Source organism: Pterocles gutturalis, unplaced genomic scaffold, assembly GCF_000699245.1.
Source record: "Pterocles gutturalis isolate BGI_N339 unplaced genomic scaffold, ASM69924v1 scaffold27381, whole genome shotgun sequence".
Classification (NCBI taxonomy): domain Eukaryota; kingdom Metazoa; phylum Chordata; class Aves; order Pterocliformes; family Pteroclidae; genus Pterocles; species Pterocles gutturalis.
In genome coordinates, this window is record NW_010106318.1 from 12,806 (window position 1) to 25,344 (window position 12,539).

Here is a 12,539-nt window from a genome sequence, read left to right on the forward strand (position 1 = left end):
TTCCCCCCCAACACACTCTGATGCATGGAGAACCCAGTTCAGTAGGCTTTACTCCACCCACAGCCATGACTGGAGGTGGCCAAGCCAGCTTGCATGTGGCAGGGGCTGGGCAGCACTGTCTGGCGGAGAGACCCATGAGTGTGACTGACCTATTAACCTTGCAAGAATAAGCCCAGGCACCACTCAGAGCAAACATAACCTTGCTGTGCCCAGCGACTTCCCTCCATAAACAAAAGTGATGCCTGGCTTACAGCCAAGTCAAAGAGAATCAGATTCCAAAAAGAATCAACCCTAGTGGATCAGGAACATGGTTTTGCTGGCTACATTGGAGCAGCTGCCTTCAACCAGTCTGAATGCCACTGTCCCACAAGCCACGGGCACCCACTGTCACTGATGAACGTTGATCATGCAATGAGTAGTAACAGAGTTGCTCTGTTGGCACTGGACTGGGTTTTGCAGTTCCCTCTTTCACTGGCAAGGCAACAGCCAAGCAGGCTGCTTCGCAGGTGCTCAGTTCTTCCATCGAATTTGCTAAGAGAGAATGAGACATGACAAACATCAGTGCTGAACACAGAACCCTCAGCGGCCAAGTTAGTGAGTGCCAGTCCCTGACAAGGACAACTATGGCCAGAAGGTGCTATTTCTGTCAGTTTCACCCTTCATTCCCACACTGAATGCAACTGCAAACATAACATTAGCTTCCTAGCAGGGATAAAAATTATATAGGACAGACATGCCCTTACACCTAATCTACTTCTGTTTCTCATGAGAGTCTCTGGAAGAAAAAGTAGGTGTTTCTCACCACGTTATTGAGAATGCTGTTTATCTTCTCCTCTTCTGCAGAGCCTCGCTCCACCTTGCATTTATATGCTGTCAGCTGGATGCGATCCTTTAGATCCCTGTATGTCTAGATAAACAGCAAAACCAGCACCCAGGTGCGTGAGGACAACACTTCCACAGTTAGATGATGCCCTGCAGATAAGCAGGGCAACTCTTCAATCCCCCCTCAAGTTCCCACCACAGCACAATTCCACAGCACAAATGCAGCAGCCACGCTTCTGGCTCACTTGGCTTCCACTGGGAACCATGTCACTGCTCGCAGGCCACAGGCATAAGCAAACCCCACCAGGCACATGACAGCAGTGGCACATGGCAGAGCATAGGAAAGCTAGGGAGGAAGAGCAGGCTCTTGTCCCATCGCTTCACACACACAGCAGGGACTTACCTCAATGACAACATCATGGCACTTGTATTTGGTAGCAAGGTTCAACCTTGTCTCCACATCCTCCACCAGGCGTACATACTCCTGCAGCACCTGCAAGGGAAGGAAGAGCATCTCAGCTCCCTTCTGCAGGTACCTCTTGCCTTGTTCTCTCACCCTGGTCACAAAACCTTTCAAGATTGCTGGTCATACAGACTTGACCCCTTCATTATTAAGGCAACAAGTGACCAGGACGAGACTGGTCAGGACCCCAGAGGGAGTAAAGCATTGCTCACAAAGCTTAGGGTCCTAGGCTACCTTGTTCCTATGGACCAAGTTAACCATTGCCAGCCAGACTAAGCATAAGAAAAGTTAACGTAGCAAAGGTGGCAATGCACTGTGGGGAGAGAGCTCCCAGACAACTCTGTGCCCATTGTCCCTCTTGCAGTCAGACCCAGCCCTCAATATGACACACAATTCCTCTTGATGCATGGGTTGCTCATCTGAATGTTGTGCCCACCTGGCAAAGCTGTACCCCCACTCCCAGCTAGGAGGCAGCTCACTTGGGGACTCATTCACACCCCAAACACCAACAAAGAGCAGGAGGACAAAAGCAGAAGTTAACTTACTCACCTGCACAGGAGCATTGTTCCTCTGCAAGATCTCCACCACCCGGTGGAAGGCAATAGGTGCCTTCTTCTTGGTGTAGCCAAGCCAGTTCTGAAATGAGAGCCAAACCCTACGTTAATCCTAAAGGGCCATCCCTCTAGCCACAAAAAAATATTTTTCCCCAGTGCCAGCAAACATACGCCACCAGCCACCATATGCAACATGGGCAGAGCCCCCTTCATGCAGTGTGGCTGGGCGCAGGTTGGCTGTGAACCCTTTGGTCACAGAACACGGGGGCAGCCACCTTCTCTGACCTTCTTGCTGCAGCCAAGACAGGCACAGCAGAGGTCTTCGGCAGGGAGAGGAGCGTACCGCAACACCCTGCAGCAGAGGTGCTGGGCCCTGCTGAAATAAAACTAGTCTGTCCAGTAACTTCAGATCAAGCCAGCTATCAGTAGCAGATATCAGTACTTGGAACTGAGTTCCCCAGCAACGCTTTCTGCAGCTCACCTTGGTGGTGAAGAGGGCATCCACATCATCCCAGGCTCGCAGCTTGGCACGAGCAGCCAGGGCAGTCAGCACATACTGCTTATCAGGAATCTGCACGGCAGAAAGATAGTCAGAGCACTAGCACACCTCAGAAGACCTGTGTGGGCTGGACAGGAATGGTGTCTGCCCCCAGCCCTGTCAGGACCCACACCAATCACCAGACAAGGAGGTGAGATGCTGCCTGAGGCCAGGGCCAGTGCTGCAGAGAGCTAGAAGAGGAGATTTGCAAGTGCTGCTGCAGCCAGGGTGCACACAGTGAAAGCCTCCACATGGCTACCACTTGCCTTTCTGAGCCTCCAGAATGACCCTGCTCAAGGAGGATGCCATGGCCCCCTCCCCTTCTCAGTGCGGAGCCCCTCGAAGTCCTCCTATCCAGACACCTCCCTTAATACCATTTGGCTCCCCACATTTTGAGCTACTGCTGCCACAACAACAGGAGACTCACCTTAAATGTTTTCTTCAGGTTGGCCGGGCTGCTGAACGTTCCCTAGAGAAAGCAGAAATATCAGTGCAAACTCAGCAGGGCAGGCCGTGGGAGAGGTTCAGACACCTGTTGTAAGGAATTTGCCTTGCACAGGGGGAATCTCCACAAGGTTTTACTGCTTTTGCTCATGTCAGTGCTGCAGGAGGAACAGCTAGCAGAAGAGAGCAACTATCCCACCCATTAACTCTCTGGACTGGTTTCCCGTACATCCTCAACTGGTGCACCTCCAGCACTTCCAAGACCAGCATCACAACTCAGCCTCATGGGATTAATGGCCAGTTCTGGCTCCTTGGAGCCAGAAGTAAAAGAGAGTGGTTTCTAGGAGGCAACTCCCTAACAGTCCATCCCAGGTTGAATGTGCCATCTTAGAGCACAAAAGAAAACTCCAAAGTGGTCCCACATGGACCAGGGGAGCTGGCTTCTTCTAGGTCTCCCTGAGACATGAAATCTCCCTCCTCTTCTTTCCTTAACATGCCCCCGCTTAACCACCCCACATATTGAGGGCTACAGGGATGAGACATAACCCTTCTCTTCTCCCACATCATCCTCACCTCAGCCTCTGTGTAGTGGTAGAAACAGGAATAGAAGAGGGTGGTCACTAGTGGCATGTTGAGAATTGAAGCCTTTCGAGGATATTTCCGAAATATCTCTGACTGCCCAGCCATCTCCAAGTGCCGATCATTGGCCTGCAAAACAGGAAGACAGAGTGTCAGCATGAGCCAGGACAACTGCCTGACCTAGCTGCAGGGTAAAGACCTGAGGAGAGTGTTGTGATAGCAATGCACATGCACAGCCCCAACATGACATGAAGTCTTCGCTCTGGCATTTCACAAATGTGCCTGGCACAGCAGCTTGGATAGCCATTAAATTACAGTTGCCAGGGCAGGCTGGATAGATCCAAAGTGGTGTAAGTTAGGGACAGATAACAGATCTTGCAGCTAGTCCCAGTCATCTCCTGACCAGCAGGGAAGGTTTCATACCTCAATGATGATCTGCCGCTCCAACAAGGTATAATGGTCTTGGATGTGGGAGGTATCTTCAGCTGAAAATGGCAGCCTGGCCAGACATGGAGGAAGGAGACGCTGTCAGCAGCTCTTAACACAGTACATGTAGAAGGATGCTCTTCTCTACCAAACATGCTCCCCACAGACAGAGATGTAGGGAACACCTCCCATTCTCCCCAGCCTGAGTGGCTAACAGGAATCAAGCTCCTGCCCCGCTGTCCTCTCCAACAGGCTCTCTCCTAGACAGGCTCCAGAGAAGGAAAAATTATGTGGCATCTCTCACAGAACAACTTAAAGCTGATGCTACTTATTTCCTCAAGTGCTCAGGCAACCAAGCTTTCATCCTTCACAACGTGAAGGGTCAATGATCAAAGGTCCCTGAAGCATTTTTGCCCCCAAGTAAGCAGCAAAAGCTGCTGGACTAGTGATCACCATAAATTCTTCCTCTCTGGTCTACATTGTGTCCAAAACACCCCACTCCCACTGAAGCAAAACCAACATCAGCTCTCAAACTGCACAAGATGTGGCAGTGGGACAAAGGTCTAATTTTCTTTACTACCACATTCTGTGAAGCACCCACATCCCTCCCACCCTCTTGCATTTTTTCTTACCCAATGCAGCCTTTCAGAAATTCCCTCCTTTTCTCTACATCCTGGATGTTCAAATGCTCCCGGTACTGGGACAGCTGGAGGGAGAGGGAAAAGAAGCCCAGTCTATTCTTGTGCATTTGGGAGATATAGGACTCCAGTGGACAAAATGGGGATGCAAAGCTCTCGCCTGACTACCAGACACCCTGCAGCCATCCTCCCCCTGCCCACTACACTCCCTCTTCACTGAAGAAATGGAGCTTCTGCTCCTAGGAATACTCACAGCAACTTCCTCAGTCCTGTCTAAGAACCTGCAAAAAGTAATGAGAAAGCGTTAACTTGGAGGCAGGTTCTTCACAGGATGCTCAGCCCCACCACAAGACTGGGCAAGAGACTCACCTGAGCAGATCCAGAAGCAACTTCTGCTCACCCATCTCTTTGAGGAAATGGATCAGATGACACAAGGCCACCTGCCGCACCTCCAGCTCCCGAAACAAGATCTCTATAGGAGAGAGAGAGATATGTACAGGTAAAGTAAATTAGCACTGCCAAGCCAGAGGGGGGCTAAGCGTGGTGCTTGGAGTTGCAAGCCATTGGCAGGATTCAACAACCTTATCCCAACTCAAAGCATAGTCTTAGAGGCTAGAGCACAGGAGAAGAGCCTGTTCACTAGGCTGCCAGCTGAATTCACAGTAATGTGCTACCCCTACAGATTCATTTTCATTCACCCCATCACCACTACCACCTACGACTGCTTAAAGCTCCTCTCTGGGGCCTTTGTGGGCATCATCACCCCCCCTCCCATGTTACACTCATGCTCAGTAAAGTCGCAATACCCCAGATGCTCTCTTTATGACTTGCACCCAGTGAAGGAACTAGCCCCTCTCCTCTTAACTGAAACACACTATAGAAACCCTGACCCCAGTCACACTTACCTCTCCTTAGTGTCCGTTTGAGGAATATCAGGACCTGTGAGCACAGAGAGGCAGCTCTCAGCTGACCAGATCAGTCTTCACCAGAATTAAGACAGACAGCAAACTGGTCAAGGCCTGGGGAAACTTTTGCAAAGGGCCTCTGAAGACACAGCTCTTACAGCTCTGAACTGAATTCTGCTACCCACTAGACACAGGACAAGCAGTGAGACAAGGCCACAGCTGCCTGGATGCCCACCTAAGCTCCTACTCTGGAGCTTAGGTAAGTGAGACCAAGATTTATAAAGAGACCCTTTGCATGAGAGATCCAAGGGCTTAAAAGACCTGGATGAGGGAAGCTCTGCAACAGTCCCATTTGCTGCCTAATGCTTTGGAAGCCAGATAAACTGGAGAGACCCCTCAAATCCTCTGTGCTGCAATGAGCAGATTAAACCTCAGCCTTCAAGAAGTTGCTGCAAATATCTGTAAGGCTGAAGGATCAGGTTCCTTGTTATTAACCTGACATGAATTCTGCAGAGTGGCAGGAACTTTCCAGTCTTAAGCTTTGACACTTTTCAGTAACTTCTTGGTTTTAAGTAAAGAACAACCCCTCATCTTGCAAGATTAGGTGGCCAACTGCACCACACAAACACCCTTTGTGGGGTCACCCAGGAAGTCCCAGCCCTGTATCGCCCCATCAGGACTCACAGCTGTAATGACATTCCCATCATGCCCTGCCACAGCTTCATCCAAGAGCACCAGCTTGTCCTGCAGGGAGCGAAATCTCTCTAGAGAGCAGACCTGAAGATAGAAGAGGTATAAGTAGGCATGTGGGGCATTAGACAATCCCCAGGCTGAACCAAACCCCAAGGTACTACGTATTCTTCCCCCACGAGCCCTTCAGCAACAGGAATCACTGCCCTCCCAAACAGTGGAGAACTTCTCATTTAGCTAAAACCACGTGCTGCATGACGCCTGGGGATCTGTCCACAGGGGTTGCAGATTTAGCCCTCATTACTGTCCAGGATAGGGTAAGTTCAGCACAAACACTCTTGTCAAGGCAAAACTTCCCTCCACACCACAAGCCCTGACAGGAAGAGGGACCTCTTAAGGGCCCTTTCCACAGAGGAGACCAGAAAAGTAGAGTTGTAAGACTCTTCCTCCCTTCTCCTTACCCTGTAATTGTGGCCTCTCTCAGCCTTTAGTTCACCTCAGCCTTTGAGGAGACACATGCAGAGTAAAACCACAAGTTCACTGCAAACACCACTGTGCACTCACTGCAAACTGAGGCAGCTGAGACCAAGATTCCAACTCCAGTGTAACCAAGATTGCTTCTGTCTTCCTCCCTCCATTTGCCACCAAGAAGGGAAGTAAAGCCCCACACCCTTGGATAGAGGGACACAGCAGCAAACACCTCCTGTCAGAGCCTAGCTGAGGGGATAACTCAAGTAAACAATGCAACAAAACCCTGAAGGTCTCCTGCTGCTCCTGAGCTGGTGTGATCCCAGCACTACCACCTGGCAAAGCAGCAGACAGGCAGTGCACTGTCCCTGCCAGATGCTGCAAGCAACACAGATCCGCTCCCTGCTCCCAGAACAGCCAGGAGCATAGGGAAGTGTAAAGCAGTTTAGAACCACCCACCCTCCATCTCTTGCAAGCAGGTAGGAGTGCAAAGTCCTTACCTTGCCCCTCTGCATTCGCCTGACTGTATCTTTGGGGCTCCAATCATTGCTGTAATCCTGCCACAAGAAAAATGAAGAGCTCTTGAGCCTCAAGAGGCCAGATCACGCACAGCAGTCCTCAAGCTTCTTTCCACTTGTGCTGGATCAGAGTGATGGCCCATTTTCAGACTTATAACTCAGCTGCTCCAGGCGGGCTGTTACTAGGATGTGTCCCTACAGCGTTCAGGTGCAGATGCTGGGTCCTCAGACTCTGCATGCTGGTGGGGAGGGAAGCTAGAGGCTCAGATGCTAAAACACAGTCTTTCTATTGCCTCAGTAAGGTCCACCATTACATCCTTTAAAAGAAGTGCATTTCAACAGGTTGTCCTCCTTGCAAATTAAAGCTCCAATGTTGCTTTTAGAAGGATAAAGAAAACACAGCAAAACTGACAAACCCAAAACTGAGGGGGAAGGAGTCAGTTTCTTGTTACAATTCAGACAGATTTCTGCTGCTGAACATTCCACAGCAGCGTGGAGAACACAGGGACAACAGCCTCAGTCAAGTGTCTGGAGAGTTGCACAGGACTAGTACAATGTGACAAGAGCACTGAAGCCTGTAGCGAGACCATCTTAAGGTCATATGCTACTGCTGCTGCAATGACCAAAGCTCTTCCCCTGCAGCCTGCAGACACTACAATCTGGAAGCACTGGACAAAAAGTGGCGGTGGCCTGAGTCACTCCTGAACTCAGACTCCAAGAAGGCATCTAAGTCTTTGTGAGGCACTCAAGCCAGTGGTTGTAATTCAGCCTTCTGCCTCAAAAGAGTACCAGAGTACTCTGTAACTCTGAGTAACCAGAGGAGTAACCAGAACCAGCTCTGAGGACACTGAATTTTAAATTAATTGAAGATTCACTGAAAGCCCAAATCTAAAGAAAAAAAAGGCTGACCCAGTCCTTTTAGGGGACAACTGCATACAAGTTTCTCAAGTCAATGTACAGATGTATAGCTGAGTGTCCAATGTCCTGAGTACCAGGGTTCCCTCTAGCACCTCTGGCCAGAGGCAGCTCCTCAGCCTGTCACTATCAGGATACTGGTTCGAAGCTGCCACTAACTTTCCCTTCGTTATTCCACCCCACTTACAATACTTACAATATACTGTACAATATACAATGTACAATACTACAAGATAGCAAAGTTTAAACAAGTGACTAGTTAGTGTGCCTGTCTGTCTGAGCCCTGCAACGGATCACTGAATTCTGTCCTATATTCTCATGAGATTATGTATTTAACCACCTTCTGTGTGGGTGGGCTCTCTATTCCAAGCGTATGTGTTCATACGAATGCTAGCGAACTTCAAGCTCAACAAGCCAGTGAGTAGAATAAGCAGCCTGAGTACCAGGAACTGGAATGGGACCATGAACCCTAGGGGCTCAAGGGTCCAGGTACCAGCAACTGGAGGAGACTGGGGTCTGGCATTCAGGTACAAAACAAACTAGATATCTACAAACAGCTACTGGAGAGACCCATAGAGTGGAATTCAACCCTGGTCAGACAGAAAGGAGGCTCAGGATCAGGCTCGAGTGTTGTGTGTTTATGTGTCTGTTGGTAAAGGCATTGGTTTCTGTCTATGTTAATCCGTGTGGGCAGCTGTGTTAGTATTGTGCATGTCTGTATCTGTTGGGAATATGTGCTCAGTCCAGTTACTGGCTGGACCTGGGGACATGGAACCACAACCTCACGCTTAGCAGGAGGAATCCACCCAGTCTCAAAATCCACTAGATTCTGCAACACCTAACACTGCCCATCTGGAAGAAGAACATTTCTGCCAACTGGAACTCCATGTCTGCACAGGTCCATCTGTGCTATCCCAGCAATCCATGAACAAGAAATTTAGAGGCCTTTAGATTTAAAAAAATTAAAAAGCACACATGATGCCAATTCAGCTGACCCAGCATGAAAACAACTTACAGGCAAAGCACTATTTAGAAATCCTTCTCACAAAGACTGTCAGTCGATTCATTAGGAGAAGGAGTAACTATGACCCCCAGCAAAGCTCCCTACTTGTGAGCAAAAGCAGAGAACACCTAAATTACTGTGAGGCTGTGTTTTGCAGCTCCCTGTCCTGTTCCCTGCATTGCCCTCTGCTGTCCGAAAGACTGATTAATCACTTCCCATTAAACCAATAGAGTAGGAAGCTCTGGCAGTACTCTGATCTCAGCACACTACAAACACGGGCTGCTCACCTTGTACTCAGCTTTCGGTCTGCGCAGCTCTGGGGCGTAGTTTTTAACTCCCATGTCAGAGAGGGCTGAGAGGGAAAGGCAAAGCTGAGTAGCACATCAAAATCCTGATTCACACCCACTTCCATAACTGCCCTTTTATTGGTTTTCATGGTAGAAGACCCAAACTCAAGCACCAAATGGCAATACAGAGTTGCTCTAAACCCAACAGTCATCAGTTGTACATAAGCAGATCACTTTAAACCATAATGCGAACTTTTTCACCTCCTTGCTGAATGACTTTCAGACAACCCATTATTAAGTTTTCCTTTCTGCAACATAAGGAAGATGACACTTTCCTTTTTTTGGAAATGCTTTGGTTTACGCAAATCTGAACCCCTCACAAAATGAGGCAGGGATTCAAAACTTACCATCCGAAAGGGACTGGAAACTTGGAAGTTTGTTTCGTCCTGAAATCGAAAAAAACACTCATGAGAGGCTTGTCTCTTCACCACCAACATCTATTGCAGAGGGAACACAAGCCTAGACTGCAAGCCAGTGCACTGCAGCTATGCTACTGCAGAACAAGCCACCCTGTACAGTGATTCACACTACATCAGCATAGCTGGGGCTCACCTGCTTGCGGTCTAAGGCTTTTAAGTTGTCTGTGGCATCACAAACCATATCACACCCTGGCCCTGTCTGTCTTCTTGCTGCTGAGGTCTGACTGAGAGAGCCTGAACTCACTCATCTACCGGCCAAGCAGAGGCTCAAGCACCCAGCACTGCTTAGGCCACGGCAACACGGACAGCTTTGTTCACCAGGGCTGCAATTTGGATGCCTTTCATTATCACTTTATAATAAAAGTTGAGAGTAAAAACCACCCCAGAGGAAGAGAAGCAAAGTAAAAGCTGGTTTGTTGTCTGGCTTTGAGACAACAGAGCTGAACTCTTGCAAGCCGTGTAAGCCTCCCCGTGACCTGCTGCGCAGTTCTCCCCAGAACCAGCTATGCTACGTAGCACTGCTGCTACCATGTGTTTGCCGAACCAACTATAACATCAGCAGCAGCCAGCTGAGCTCCAAATAAAGGACAATCAACCTGTATTCTCTACAGTACTGATCAAATGAGGGCCACATGGGTCAAGCCAGTCTCTTTGTAGCCTGCACTTTTCCACCACACAAACAGACCACTGTACAGTGCTGTGCTCTACCTTGCTGTTCTGTGGAAACTGGCTCTTAAGCCATAATCTCCAAAGCCCCTTCCCATATCAGAAGAGCATGCAATCTTCTGCACAAGACATTTTACAAGTTCTGACCAGTAAGACATGCATTCCCACACTGAAGAGAGATCAGAGCTTCCCTGTATTGCAATACACTTAAGAGAAAATTATTTACATAAGGTAACACAATTGCTCCTTGACATTCTTCAGAGAAAACCCATTTGTCCATACTGTGTATGAGGAACCTCACCTTTGAATAGGCTGCTTAGGGAGTAGGAGGAAACTTGTTTGGGAAAAGCAGCAGAGGAGGAAGACCCCTTTTGTAGGCTGGAGTCTCGGCCCTCCAATGAGCTAGTGCTGCTGGAGGATGTCTCTTTGATTGACCAGGAGATACCTATTGTACAGAGAGAGGTCATTTATAACAGAGAAGGAGAATATCAATCTGTAAAGAAAGATCTTATGGCACATCAGGAATGTTACCAAGTGTGTTCTGGTCAGTTCTACAACAGCACAGCCTGATAACTTTGACTCCCAGTACTAAGTAGATGCAGTGCACAGAATCCCAATCTGGTGTAATGCTGCTTGTTAAAAAGTTGCACGTTGTCCTCCAGAATTGGTTGATTTCAGCAATGTTGTACAGCTGGTTATGGCTTATATAAAAAATCCATACACTACCCAACATTTATATGTTGTTGCATACAAACATGGGGTAAAGGATAATCCTTGCTCTAAAGGTATAGAGCAAGACAGAGAATCCTTGCATTACCTCAAATTACAGAAGCAAAACAACATACCTGCCTGAATACTGAATTCCTCCCCTCACAGATAAAATAGCTACCAATGTGCATATGCCGCTGGCAACAATGCATATGTCTCCCTCCTGCTTGTTTCAGTTTTTCCTTCTCTTCACGTAGCTGCACAGCACACACATTTTAGGACAGGGTGATAGAGCAAAAAAGCTGATAGGTAGAAACCTTGGGTGGGAAAACAAATGGACTGAACCAGAGGGAGGAGCTAGAGCATAGGACAAGAACAGAAACTTTGAAGGCCCTCTGGGTGATCCAAATGTAAATTTTCACTGTTTGGCACTGGCTAGCAAGTGCCATGTATTTTGCAAGTCGTGAACTCCAAAGCACTGTAGTCAGCACTGTGACTCATGAGCTCGCTCCCATCATCACTAGAAATGCATTTGCTTAATGCTTATAATTCCCTTCCAAACTTCAAGCGTATGGGTCAGTCTATAAACATGCACTAACCTTTGCAAAAGTGCTGTGGAGACAAAGCCCAGAGAACTTTAAATAGTGACATTTCAGGCAGCAGTGTGAAGGAAATGATCACCTAGAATCCTGCAGGCCAGCTAAGCATGATGAATATCAAGCCATAACCTCCAAAATATCTGCTCTAAGCTGGGCTACATATTGGGAAAAACACAGTGAGTTCCCTCCACTTGTCTGCACTCCTCCTCTTTATGTAATCTGGCCTTCTGCTCACTCTCTTTTCAGGGGATCCACAGAGGTAAATCAAGTGGCTCACAATGGGACCTGAGGAGACTAGAATTATATTAGATACCAAGTAGTACTCCTGATCTCACTAAACAACATGACTTAACCAGCAATTCTAAACTCCCTTTGTCTCAAGGATAACTTGCAGTACTTCTGCACTTACTTCCCACAGGTTCTCCGCTCCAGCTGACCCTCTCAAGGTCATCATCATCATCATCATCAACGATATCCCGCAGGCTATTCACTGCCCGTTTGGATTCCTTTAGCTATGGACAAAAGAAAGAGCTTGTATAAAGTCCACCAGTGTTGCAGTGTGCTTTGTTTCCTATTACCTTCAAACGATCTCCCTCAGAGCTTTGAATACAGCTTCTTCAGCTTCCACTGCTTCTTCTGGAGAAAGTATTTTACGCCTGCAGGTGTTCAACAGACACAGCAGCCCTTCCTCCCCAGGGGGAACCCAAAGGCCACCAACAGCTCTGCAGCCCCTGACAGCCCAACCAGCAGGAAATGCAGGGCGGTGCACAGGCGAGGAGCCGCGGTCCTAATGACATTTCAGATTGGCTACCGCGGGGGGCTAGGCGGGCGCCCTCG

The 12,539-nt window shown here is 48.5% G+C and overlaps 1 protein-coding gene across 1 annotated transcript; it reads right to left on the minus strand.

The window, feature by feature from the left end:
* Positions 1-140: 140 nt before the first annotated feature.
* On the minus strand, positions 141-12,214 carry VIPAS39 (VPS33B interacting protein, apical-basolateral polarity regulator, spe-39 homolog; the record flags this gene model as incomplete). The annotated part of the gene is made up of 18 exons (XM_010087751.1): positions 141-531; positions 803-907; positions 1,226-1,315; positions 1,835-1,921; positions 2,321-2,410; positions 2,805-2,846; positions 3,395-3,529; positions 3,824-3,899; positions 4,459-4,532; positions 4,718-4,745; positions 4,834-4,936; positions 5,370-5,403; positions 6,054-6,146; positions 7,028-7,084; positions 9,251-9,315; positions 9,658-9,696; positions 10,697-10,840; positions 12,112-12,214. Coding segments are annotated over 18 exons (1,386 nt in total), but the record flags the coding sequence as incomplete, so codon positions are not given.
* Between the last annotated feature and the right edge of the window lie 325 nt (positions 12,215-12,539).